The 13,501-nt window shown below is 40.2% G+C and overlaps 1 protein-coding gene across 2 annotated transcripts in view; it reads left to right on the top strand.

The window, feature by feature from the left end:
• Positions 1–1,888: 1,888 nt before the first annotated feature.
• The window catches only part of LOC115371880 (connector enhancer of kinase suppressor of ras 2-like), a 38,753-nt gene continuing 27,140 nt past the window's right edge, over positions 1,889–13,501 (top strand). For both annotated transcript variants that reach the window (XM_030069472.1, XM_030069471.1), the window contains exons 1-3: positions 1,889–1,986; positions 7,630–7,793; positions 11,625–11,827. In XM_030069472.1, the coding sequence (XP_029925332.1) occupies positions 1,923–1,986; positions 7,630–7,793; positions 11,625–11,827 (431 nt within the window). In that variant the 5' untranslated portion in view covers positions 1,889–1,922. The remainder of the gene's footprint in view (positions 1,987–7,629; positions 7,794–11,624; positions 11,828–13,501) is intronic.

Genomic DNA, 13,501 nt, shown 5'->3' with positions numbered 1-13,501 from the left:
CTGCCACAGCATTCCACTAATGCAAGGGTCTACATTTATGTTCCATCTGCCTACTAATGGTCTCTGAGGCTACTAGGCTACTTCCATAATGTATTTTCAAAAGCCCCTCACAGCAAAGCTACATTTTCTTTTACACATGAACCCTAAAGCAGAAATGCAAAAAACAGAGCGGTGCTTCCTCCATCTATGACATTGCAGTGTCCTCGTTCACATGTTCGGTACAGACTGTGGTCTCTGGTGAGTGAGCTCACCAGATTTCTACACAGAGGCAGATGTAAGTATGGCTGACACAGGGTGGCTTCTCACCAGGGGCGGCATTTACCTATTTACCTAATTTATTCATGTATTTTTGAATAGTGACGTGACATTACATGGGTTTTCTATAGCTCATTTGTACATAGTCATATCATAACCTTGTTCTAGTTTGTAAGGTAGGAAGGCTACTGCACTGCCTGCAAGAGCTCCCACCACACTCGTGGTGGTGGTGGTGGTGGTGGTGGTGGGGGTGTTATGATGATGAATCCATCAAAAATAACACACCTAACTTTGTACAGTAAAAGAGTATGAGTCAAATCAATCAAGCCCCCAAATCCAAGTAAACCACAATTCATTCATAACACTGTAAATGTATAGCTTCACTGACATATTGTTGCATTCGTTTCTAGTTTGTGCAAAATCAAACAAGCTAAAACCAAACTTACAAATAAAGGGCCACTGCTGCACCATGGGCATGATTTGCACAGACAAGAGTCTATTGTCCATTCCGAGTTTCCATGTTTTAAACGGTTTATTTTACAAACAAACAGAACAAAGAAATCCCGCTCTCTCCTTGTCTCTCTCTCTCTGGTAAAAAAAACAAAACAAAACATACACCCACCCAGGTGCATACTGGTCCTATACCTGCCCTAACCTATATAGCCTCAGTGCCCAGTGTTAACAAACCCCAGATAAACAAATAAACAAAACTAATTCTGCAAAACTAAATATGCTAAACAAAAACAACAAAACATAACTCCAACCAAAATAAAGCAATTACCTAAATAATCAAACATTTATGGCTCCTACAAGTTTACTGGTGTAATAACTTGATTCTCTCTCTTTTTTTAATTTGTGTTTATATATCAAAATTTGTTTTTGCTCATCTTTGTTTATGAGATTCATTTTGTATATATATTTTTTAATATTTTAATTTACATAGTTGTAAATGGGGTTATTTGTATTTGTATTTGTATTTGTATTTTTTTTTTTTTTTTGTCCAAATATCTGAGTACAAATAACAGTTTAGTGCAGGATGTAGTGGGTAGGTAGACACAGTTGGTGTGCAGGGAGCAGGGCGGGCTGTTCACTCTTCCTACAGAGACGTTTCTCCCTCTCCCCGGGCGTTTCGCGGCATGGTTCACCCCTCATACCACAACACAGTGCACCGTGAGGGCTGCGATGACTCCATGTCTGTCCGTGAGGCAGGGCTGTGCGCAGGGAGCCACAGCTTTGCAGACACCAGGGTGCGGGCAGCCTGTGCGTCGTCCCCCGCTCTGGATGCTATTGAGATGCGTTTGAGAAGGGGGTCGGGCAGCAGCAGCAGCAGCAGCCTCCCAGCATCACCACCACCACCAGGAGCAGCAGCAGCAGCACCGCCGCGCCTGACATGAATGACAAATATAAGAGCAGCTCTTTCAAGCGAGCAAACAACAGCGGAGGAATGTGCAGAAGTCTGACGGGCTCCACTCAAGCTGCTCAAAGCGACATTTTGGACCTTTAAAAAAACCCCACACCGCCTTGTTGTGCAAACACGCCAAAGCCCGCGCAACAGAAATTTGGTGCGCTTTGGATTGGATTTTTATTTTTTGGGGGGGTGGGGGGAGGGTTTGTTGAGGGGGGTGTTCTTCTTCTTTTGTCAGGCGTGAACAAGACAAACTTCTGCCATGGCACTGGTCATGGAGCCTGTGAGCAAGTGGAGCTCCAGTCAAGTGGTGGACTGGATGAAAGGTAAGATCTGCCATGATTTTACCTCAAAAAATAAATGTGTACAAACTGCTTTTCCCCCCCAGTGAAGCGTGGTGCACGGAGAGATGCGAGTGGGACTCAAATAAATGAAAGCGTTTTCAAAATTGTGATGCAAAAGAGGACAAAACACCTGCTGATCTCGGCTTGTCGTTCATGGTAAAAGACATCGACATCTGGCTTTTATATATATATATCTATAAAACGCTTTTAATAATCGCTTCGAATAAGTGAAACAAAATTTCAACCAGTTTCAGCGCGGGAATAATTTGCCCTTTCACACCGTTGCGTTCTCCAGAGCCTAAACATTCAAAATAAGTGGGACGGTTTTAATCCGCTATTGTGTCCTGTGGTGGTTATTGTTGTGCTGGGATCATCACATCACGCAATAAAACACTTGGTGGAAACCGAGTAATTACTCAGAAATAATTAGCCTTCCGTGGACCTGGGATCAGACTCTCCGTTTGGAAAGTTATCAGCGAAGCATTTTGTCTCACAGGCTGATTAATTGTCAGAGCTTGCAGAAATGTGTGCAAATTGTTGATCCACGACAGAAAAGATGAACTTAGAGCATCATGAGTGTTCAGGGTGAGTTGTTTGTGTCGTTCAAGTGGATGCAAACAGCCACTGTGTTTTTTTTTTTTTTTTCTTCCTTTGGCTCAGAAAGGGTTACATGATAATGAGAAAAAGCATCTTCAAATATAAGAAACAGCTGACTATAACCTTATAGCTGGACAGATAAGTGTGTGTTGTGAAGTATTGCCTTTTTTAGATGTGTTTTCTGGACACCTGTGGGCATTAAGCATGTATGCATTTGATGTTATTGAAGAAATGAAGTTATCACTTGTGTCATTTCTGTTGGTTTATTGCAAAGGTTTCTCACAGTTATAAATTTCCCATTCCTTTTTTTGAGAGTCTTCCTCTCCAAACATCAATAGACGGCCTTTACACAGCCGATCTGGACACTTGCAGAGTATATATACCTCATTAAATACAGTCTTTATGCCTACTGGCACTACAAAGTTATAACTGCATGGCATTTTCATAGCAAATCAAGTCAAATATGTGAAAAAAACCTGACATCTGTTATCATGACTAACAAATGTCATTTCATATGAACTGGTGAGCAATAGCTCCAATTTTAAATAGTGACGTGACAAATATGACAAAGCAATGATGTGATGAAACGAGTGATAATGACAACAGGATGTGATTTTATAGTTTATTAATATAGTGTGTGTGTGTGTGTGTGTGTGTGTGTGTGTGTGTGAGTCAACATTGTAACTGTTTTTGTATTGCATGTTGTTTGTGCAGTCAAGCTGTGCATTACAAGGTGTGAGCCTCAATCCAGTAGTGCCCTTTTTAATTTTTTTCCTTTTTTTTTTTTTTTTTTTTTTTAAATGAACTACTTTTGTGAGCGTGCCAGCTGAGTTAAGAGACAAATTTAAGTGTACAGCTGGAAGATTCGGGACAAACAAAGGAGGCACAGACATAGCAGGATGTGCAGAAAGGGAGAGACCCTCTAAGCACGACAGTTAATAAGAGATCGGAGATGCTCTGGTCGAGGGGAGAGTGTGAGTGAGAGGACGGGGAGGATGAGGAGATTGGATATGAGAGAGGGCTCTTTAGCGGCCCACATCTGACAAGTAGAGCAGAGACAATTCTTGTGCCTAGAGTCCAGTAATGGTAATTTAAAGTGAGGGACAGAGAGGCACTGAGAGACACGGAGAGGAAATAGAGAGAGGGTTTTTTTTTTTTTTTTTTTTTTAATCTTGTCTCACATTCATTCTTGGTTCCTGAGGACTGGCCGCATTTTGTCATTAGCATTCACAGGTTCCATTATTAGCATACAGCCCAGTGATGTCACTGGAGGCCAAACAGGAGCAAACTGTGACCTTCCCACAATCCCACTCTCTATCCCCCCTCGGTGTTTTGTGTAACCAAGACACTCTATTCCCAGCTGTGACAAAGGGCCCCTTAAAGAGGAAATATGCATTACAAAATGGAAAAGAATCTTATCTTTCACTGATGATTTTTGTACCAAATGCAGTTTACCTTTGACATTATATATATATGTATCATTTTCCATATGTTTTTTATACATTTCTTGTGTTTTTTTGTGGCATGCTGAGATCTTTAAAGTGCAGACTTAACACAGGCTCAGTATAATTGACACGATTGACAGCCTGCATGGACATAAGTCATGTATATTTTATTTTTATACTTTGTGTAAGTTCTCATGCTTTTAGCCTTTTCCACTCTGTGTATTTCTCACGCACACACACACACACACACACACACACATACACACACACTCCATCTCACCAGCAATCAATGAGAGGTCCGATTAACACAAAAGCCAATATAACAGTGTTTACAGCCCTTCTAATGTGTCAACCCATGATCTGTGCTGCCAGTGGATTATCTGGAGTGGAGATGAGGATGTGTCACCTCTGTGCTCATAATTTCTCTTTAGTGTGCCTGGAAATCTGATGCATACATGTAATGGACAGGCAAATTGATGTTGGAGATTACTTTGTTCAGAAAGCGCAGCAAGGCGGCAGTAATCTATCTGGAACAGCTGTCTGTTTGATGACACTGCAGTCAAAAGAGAAAGCATCAGTGAGAAACATGATATGCTGTCTCAGTGTTAAAGGAGAACGCCACTACACTGTAACGTTCATACGCCGTGTGTTGTTTCCATGCTGCGTTGTCACTTTTTCTACAGTAAGTGAGCATTACAGGCACGGTAAGCCCAGTTAAAAACAGGCGATTTTCTTATTTAGTGTTATTCTTTGAGTACTATCTTCACCATCCATCAAGATTTGAGAGTTTCTAAAAGTCAATAACACTAACAAAATGGAGTTTTTTGGGCTGCTTTTCTACAGTAATCCATTCCAGCACGGCTTTAATTCCCCTTGTAGGGTAACAGTATTACCTGAAATAATTACAGGTCCTACTAGCACTGCAGCAATATGTTAACTAATGTTTTCCGAGGTAACATTGCTGTAGAGCTCACTTGTTAAAAACTTTGAAGCCTTCTAGTAGCAGAGCTGAGGTGAGAAAGTCCATGTCTGATGCTGTTGCCAGATAAATCTCCATGTTAGACTGAAGTGCTTCCCCAGCTCTCGCCTCTTCTGATTAAATGCTAAAACAGTCCTCAGTAAAATGTTGGATTCATGTCCGGGATTTTAAGCAGAAAATCGTCATGTTGTGCCAACAAGCTGACAGTGTCTGTTACTTACCTTTGCCGAGGCTAGCAGGAGATAACAGGTGCAGCTGAAGTGTCAATCAAACGGAGGCGGAAGCGATAACCGCTGAGGTCATGTTCTGATTGGATCACTCCGCTTTTACATGGGAGGGAAACTTTTTTTTAATTGCCAGCAAAAGTGATAGTTTGGCTCAGGAGAAATCCGCTGATAGGCCTCTCTCCACACAGAAAGTACTTTAGAGTCTCACAGTTTCATGACGATTTCAACACCTTTCATTAAGACTTTAATAAATCTTATTAATAAAAATTACGTATTTTAGTTCATCATTCCTTTAAATACTTTGTCTATTAGAGAGGAAAAAGCATTACCAAGATTTCTTGTTTTGCCCATATAAAGTTTGAGAATTTTAAATAAATACTAGTGTTCATTGTCAGTAGTACAGCTGCTGATAGATGAGTCTCAGCTCATTGTGAAATAAAATTATACAATGTAAATAAATAAAAAGGGCAAAAAACAGGGTGTTCTGCCTTTGTAAGAGTTGTTCATCTTCATCAGTACTGATACACGACCCCAAGCCGATGGGAGTTTTCTGAATCGAGCGCTTATTCTCATTTAAATTAGCAGCGAGCTACACTGGCTAGATAGTTTGTGCTACCGTGTATTCACTTTTTTTTTTTTTTTTTGAAAGCACCATGCCCTTTTTCTCTCATCGCTTATTTGTTTATTTTGTCCTGCAGTCAGGGAGAATCCCTGCCAAAACCCTGCTTCATGGTTTCTATGGCAACACGGGGAATACTTCATTGACATAATGAGTCTCAATTAACTTAGTAAAGAGGCTGATTACTTAAGCCTTTAAATTTTATGCAAAGCCATGAAACTGCCCATGTTTCCTCTCCATCATTTAGCTGCCAGCTAAACTTGAGCTGAATGCCTGATTAGGTTTAGGCCGAGGAATACACCGAGACCGGATCACATGTATTTGATTGATTCAGGTTTTTTTTTTTTTTTTGTGTGGGAGAGCGATAAAAGGAAGAGATCAGTATAAGTGTTGTGAATAAGGGAGAGAGAGAGAGTGTGAGAGAGACTCTAACAGAATAACCCAGAAAGTGTGTATAGGGAATGCTTAACAAGGCTTACTCTTTGAACACACCAACACTGCTCTGTATACATCGCCATAGGGCCGCTCGCAGGGTTTTTGTTAGGTGGCCAAAGGAAAGCTGGAGTGAGCATCGAGGACACCGGTGACACTTGGGTATACTAATACATTAAAAGTTAGATTTATTGATTTCTTGCTTTGAAGAGGCATAGATTTCACTGGAACTGGGGACATGGACTTTTAAATGACTTTTTTTTTTTTTTTTAAAGACAGACTATGCCATTTCAAAGGGGAGATGTTTTTGTGATGTGGTGAAGAACGATGAATGCCACTCAGTTCTCAAAAAAATTTAAGTTAGAAACTCTTTTATCCAGTCAGAAAATATAAGCTAAGATTCACTCTATTGTTTATGTTTTGACATTAAAATATTAGATTCAAGACAGGCTTTTAAAAGTGTTACATTAATCTGTGGTTCATTAGACTTGGCATGAACCTCAAGGGTTTTGTACTTCCTCAGCCTCATCCTCAACATTAGTGAACAAAGTGGTGTGCCCTCCCATGCCTGTGAGCTCCAGCCTGATTTGGTCTGGACTAATTTAGAGATCTGACTATCAAAACAAATAAACTTGTCATGGTCGATATTCTCATCGTCCAGATTTCTGGCATTTTAATGCATTTCACAACACTTAGACTACATACAAAGAATTTTCTTTATCTGATTTTTTTCATGTAGTAATATCTTCGCCTGAGGTGCATATGCTCGCTATCAAAGTCAATCAAACTACAAAAAAATATCTCTGAAAATTTAGCAGTTAAGATACTGGCACCCTGTGATGGAGAAATGTTTAATCCCAAACAGCTGTCAGTATTTGAGGACCAAAATTAGAAAGTCTGCTGAAAAAAAAAAAAAAAACCTGCAGCTTTAGCTATCTGTAATATCATAATGTGCAGACAATTCAAATGTAACTGTAAAACATTAGTGTGTATAGAAAACTGTATGCAATGCATATGTCTAATTGTTTTTGTTAGACATTTGCCTTAAATAAACCTCAATTTTGTCTGGATTTCGATGTAGCCAGATCAGATCCAAGTTTTTTTTATTTTTTTTATTTTTTTATTGTATTATTATTTCTAAACCTTTGCACCGAGCCTTTATTTGTACTTTTGTACAGTTTGGTTTGGAGATGATTGGGCAACAACAGTGTAACAATAGTTATGTGACTTGAGGTTTTTATATTTGTCAGATAATCAAGCAAGCTAACTCTGAAGCTCATTGATCCCTCCTGAGAGTGTTGCTGTCACGCTGCGTCCTTCCCTCAGGGCTGGATGATTGCCTGCAGCAGTACATCAAGACCTTTGAGAGGGAGAAGGTTGGGGGCGACCAGCTGCTGCGAATCACCCACCAGGAGCTGGAGGACCTGGGGGTGTCCAGGATCGGTCATCAGGAGCTCATACTGGAGGCCGTGGACTTGCTCTGTGCTCTGGTGAGTCCCAGCTCCATAACATAGCTCCACATAATCCTGGTGATGGTGGGCGTCATGGTTTCACTCCAGCTACCCTGTCTTGTTTGACGAAAATTGTTGTAAACAACCCGGGCTCATGGAAGCTTTTCAGAAACAGCTGTATAATGTCAAACACACAATATTCTTGACACTGGGTACTTATTTGCAGATTTGTGGTTTGTACCTTTTTATAGAGATCAGTCTTATTCCTGCATTATAACCACAGTATTGACTGGATAATTGTATCACCTATTTTTCATATCCAAAAATCGACAACTTATTTCATTTCAAGACCGCTCAACCATAGCCTACAAGTTAAAATCTACCTTAAATGATGATTTAAGGTAGATTTATTTATTTATTTATTTAGGTATTTATGTATATATGTATTCATTTATTCATTCATTGTATTTGGCCGAACAAACTCTGTCTCCTGATATTGTACCTTAACATTTAGAGGAAACGAATCATATATGTACTTTTACTGCTTGGGAACACATAAGTACCTTTTGACTCTGTAAAAGGTTCACATTATTACTTTGAGGTCCAGTAATTAGCCCTGGAGAGTTCATTTGTGCAGATTGTACCTTTGGGGACACAAATGGACTCCCTCTGTACCCCTGTTTCCAACAGTGTGAAAACATGGCTGGCATTGTGGAGATAAGAGTTTACCTGACAGTGACAGCGCGCGGAGCAAATTATCATGAGTATCGATTTTTCATCCATGAAGCCTGCTAACTGCGCAGGGAATCATTCAGAGACTGAGTGACATCCATAAAAGCGCAGCCTCAATCAGTAATACCCACTGATGGCTTCATAAGTTTTCTTTTTAATTTCTGCGTCATCGTTAATGTCTCCGGCTCGTTCCTGGAGGCAACAGCCAGTTCATAACTGCATGATCGGCGTGACAGTCATTCAAGAAAATTAGTGATTAAGATTATTGGCAAAGCAAACATAACATTCTTGCAAATATTCCAAGAGCATTTTAACCTTTACCACAGAGATTGAAAGTGCTTTGGGTCACCAGATTCATAAATCAGAGCAAATTGACCAAAGTTAATAGTGTAATCAAAATATTCTCCACAGGCAAATCTTGCCGCTGTCACTTGTGTTAACATGGATTACAGCAGCTTCTTGGGGTGATTTCTCCCCATCATTCTCAAACCGGCAAGTTTTGTGTACGTCAGCATGATAGACTACTGCTCTGCTGATGGGGCTGATGCATACGAGTGCTGCTGAAGTAGTGGCAGTGTAATATGTATTCGGCTTGTTACACTTACACCCCTTGTATCCACACCGTATGCCACCACGGTGACGCTGCCTGTGTTACCTTGTGATCCAGGTCAAAGGGTTGCATTCATAATAGCAAGGAGTAAACCTTCGTCACCCTCTGTGTCTTCCTGCTGAACTCGTGACTGAACCTGAATTAGCCAAGGGATATTACAGTTTCCTACCATACAAATGTGTTTTAAAAAGAGTCTTCAGTTCATTTTTACAAATCACTCCATCTTTGCTTGAAGGCATGGGCTTTTTTTTCTTCTAGGAAATATGAAGTAATTAAGCTGGTAAATGGTAGCACCCAAGAAAAACTATTGATATACCACATATTTATATACTGTTTATTTAAGTTCATATTTGTTTTATATTTTATTATTGTTTTATATTTATATTATATATTTTTCATATTTTGTTAATTGTTGTACTTTACATGGAAAAACACCTTGTAAATTTGAATAGGACATTCATAAGTATATAAACATGTAAGATTTCACATGTAAATGGGTGAGAATATGTATAGTAATACATTTGTGAGACAGAATATTAGTTATACTTTTCTGATTTTGATTTCATGTGGTTGTTTTGTTTGTAAATGTCTTATTTGTTATGCTTTGGTGTTTTGTGTGAACCTCAGGAAGAGCAGCTGCTGTTCTGCCTCGGCTAATGGGGATCCTTATAAAATCCTAATCGGCTAAATGAGGCCTCCCCATGGTGGGTGGGCCAACACAGGTTTTGGTTCATGTTTTGTTTGTTTTTAATCTAAAGCTCACATTAATTTTGACATACACAGTCTTAAAGGATAAAGCCAAAAGCAGGATTTTTTAGGAGAAAGTCCTGTCTCTGCAGGCTCAACATAAGGCGAGTATTTGAAGCTATCTTTGCCTTTTTGGTTTTGGATTGTGGCGACCTAATTTATGGATCTGCCACCACCCTTAAACCTATGTATGGTGTTTTCCACTTTGCACTGTAAGGTTTATTACTGGTGATAACTACAGCGCACATTGTTATCTACTTTATGATAAGCTTGGCTGGCTCTCTCTGTCTCTGAGGGGTGACCAACGCTTGAACTTATTCATTTACAAAGCCATCTTTAATAAATTACCATCTCATATCTCATCGTTGATGGCTTGGATGGTTGATTTGTGTTCATCATATCTGGCCTGCACTCCAGGTCCCCAAATTTAATTTCAAACCGGGAAAGACTGCGCTTTGCTTCTGTGCTCTGCACGCTTGAAATGAACTGTGCAGCATTTTGACAATAGGCTGATTATTACCGTTGTAATTCCAGGACCAGATTTTAAATCTTTCTAAATCTGATTGTAAGTTGCTGCTGCTGCTGTTGTTGTTGTTTCCCAGCACCACTGAAAATGAGGGCCTTTCCTCAGTCTCTAAAGAAAAAGTTTAAATGTTAATTCAGTCATTGTTTATCAAACTTTCAGATGTCATTTGAGACAATAATTGTACATTTAGGTCTCAGTTTAATTACTGGGAGCCAGTAGGGAAATCCTGCTATAACACATTCAGTATGTACTTAATACTGTATATTAACGCTCCCTTTCTTAGTTTATGAATATGAGTTATTCTTAGTGTTGGTTGGAGGTGTGATGTCCACTTGTTTATCCACCCTGATGATTTCTTACATGAGGCCGTTGTCCTCCTTTTTGCCCTATTTTTATCTGCATGCTGAAGGGACAGTTGCTCCCGATAATTGAACTTCAGATTCAGTCAGAAAACAAGCCGCAATGATCTTCGATGAAGCCCAAGATTAATCACCAGTTCACACCACCTTCAGAGATGGTTTCAGGCAGCTGTGATGCACTAAACAATCAGACTGAGAAAATACAACAGGCGAAGCAGGTGATGAAAATAAATCAAATGAGCGATGGAGTAGAGAAGTTGGGATAGAGGGGGAAAAGGATGTGTTTTAGTCCAAGAGAAACGGAGAGAGATTGAACTGGGAGTGAGCGGACCGAGGTCACAGATGTTATCTGAATCTAAAGCCCTCTCATCCTGCATCGCTGCACGGGGGGCCATGCTCCAGCCTCAAAGCCCCTTATGTAACTAGGATTTAGTTTTAAGTCTCTCAGGCACTGCTGTATTAAATATGATTACTCACCCTCCTGCTGCGCATCCCCCCCCTCCCAAGAAACCCTGGCATGACAGACGCCCACAGGCCTGCACGTGCACTGTGGCATTGTGGGTAATGAATGTGCTGCTTTCCCCTAGACATGCAGAGTGACAGCTGGAGGGGAGTGGGGCTGGGCGGTTGGGTCGGCGGTTTTATTCGCCACATGTTCATCATATGAGCGGGATCTTCACTGCAGTGCAACAAGGTGGGCTCGTCCCCCACACGGTCCCTTCATTGTTTGTTTCTTTTTGTTTACCAGCCAAATCATCTCCAAGGTGCTGTTCCGTGTGGAGACAAAAAAGCTGTTTGAGTGTTCATGATGGAGACATTCTTGGAACGCAGTGCAATTAAAGCAGACAATGAAAGCCTGGCCAAACAAAGCAAATGCAGTTTCCCCTCTCCTTTAGAATTACGGATTGGAGACGGAGAATCTGAAGACGCTGTCTCACAAGCTCCACGCGTCTGCCAAAAACCTGCAGAACTTCATCACAGGGAGGCGTCGCAGCGGGCATTACGATGGCCGCGCCACCCGCAAGTTGCCCAACGACTTCCTTACCTCCGTGGTGGATCTCATCGCCGCTGCCAAAAGCCTCCTGGCGTGGCTGGATAGGTGAGATTTGGAAAAAGTTGCTGATGTGGTGCTGAAGTGATGTAACCAAAACACATCCAGCCGTAATCAAACACATGGTGTGTGTGTGAAAACATTGATTCATGCATAAATACACACTGACACGTTCATTCATGCACACATGCACAAATACATTACATACATTGCAACACTCTCACGTGGGTACTTGGATGTAGATATGGATGTTGTAATGCAAGCCAGATGCCAACTTTAATCCTGAACTCTGAACCGCACAACTCAACAGTCCTTAACATCAGAAGCAAAGTGGCGTTCAGCACTACGGTGGCCCTAGAGCTCAACACACTGCAGCTTAAGAAAACACATGCAGATATATAAAAATAAGTAAATCAAGAAAACATCTTCATCAAATTGATAACACATACGCCTTTAGAAAATGTGCTGCTACTTTAAACAATAACTCTTCTGTATGTATGTATCTATGCTGCATGTGTGTTGTCAAATCGATGAGGATGATTTCATAATTTGCTTGTGTTTTGTTTGCAGTGCGTTGAGCTCTCAGGGCCACCATAGTGTCCAGAATATTAACTTTTAGACTAAACATATAGGAGTTTTTGAGTTTTACATTTGCCTCACATGGGCTGCAATTTACCTGTTGCGACGCTGTGCCACTTTCAAATGAATAGAGTTGAAACGCCTGTGCACAACACTGACTAGAATGAAGCAATGTCATGGTTTATCTGGCTGTACTTAGTGAATTGTGGTTTATTTAAAGTCATAATTATATAATTTCCAGGAACAATCAACTGACAAAGAAATGATGAGCAAAAGCTTAAAGGCACTGAGCATGTGTTCACTTTATCCTCTCATGAGTCTCTGTAATTTTGCCAGAGTGTGTGTGTGTGTGTGTGTGTGTGTGTATTATTACTTGTAAGAGCCATTTCTAAAAGAAAAGAGAAAAGTTGTTAAAATGAACTGTTGTGCCAAAGCAGTCAACTACAGATTCATGAGGATGTGTGTGTGCTTGTATTATGAATATTGCTATGTATGTTTTTGGTGCTTGGGAATCGTTTGCATGTTTGCATTTTACTTTATCAGGTTGATTTTGATATGGGAAATGCATCACACACACACAAAATGGCTTGCACACACTTCACATCACTTTTAGGTTTTTAACACTAAAGGCGCACCTCTTAATGACAGTAGCTCCATTCATGTTTATGGTTGTGGGCATATGGTCAATATTAGAAATTATTTTTGTGGCCATTTTGTAATGAGTGCTATAGCCTCATATTCAAGTTTGAATTTAAGGTTTGAGTTTATGTAGAGCCCCAAATCACGGTTGAATTCTGGTGTTTTGCATAAACCATCTAGCCATGTGTAGCCGAGATTAACTCAGATTTGCAAAAACAGATTTTTGCACATACCTATTGAAGTGCCAAGCTGCTCTTGGCACCTGTTGTCCCTTAAATTTAGTTGTTTAAACTTTGCTCAGTGTGAGCTATTATTGAGTCTTAAGATATTTTGTGATGGAGCGGTTGTTTTATATATTACAGAATATGTATACTAGCCACTAAAGCCTTATTTATTCATATCAAAGTATTGTTTGTTTGCTTGATTTATGCAAATGATATGTATAAGAGGCGATATTAGTCCCTGAAAGCTGTTCAATCAACTGCTTTTGAAAGCTCTACAATA

This window comes from Myripristis murdjan, chromosome 14 (assembly GCF_902150065.1).
Source record: "Myripristis murdjan chromosome 14, fMyrMur1.1, whole genome shotgun sequence".
Taxonomy (NCBI): Eukaryota; Metazoa; Chordata; class Actinopteri; order Holocentriformes; family Holocentridae; genus Myripristis; species Myripristis murdjan.
The sequence above is the reverse complement of the archived record's forward strand: the minus strand, read 5'-3'. Positions and strand labels throughout refer to the sequence as shown.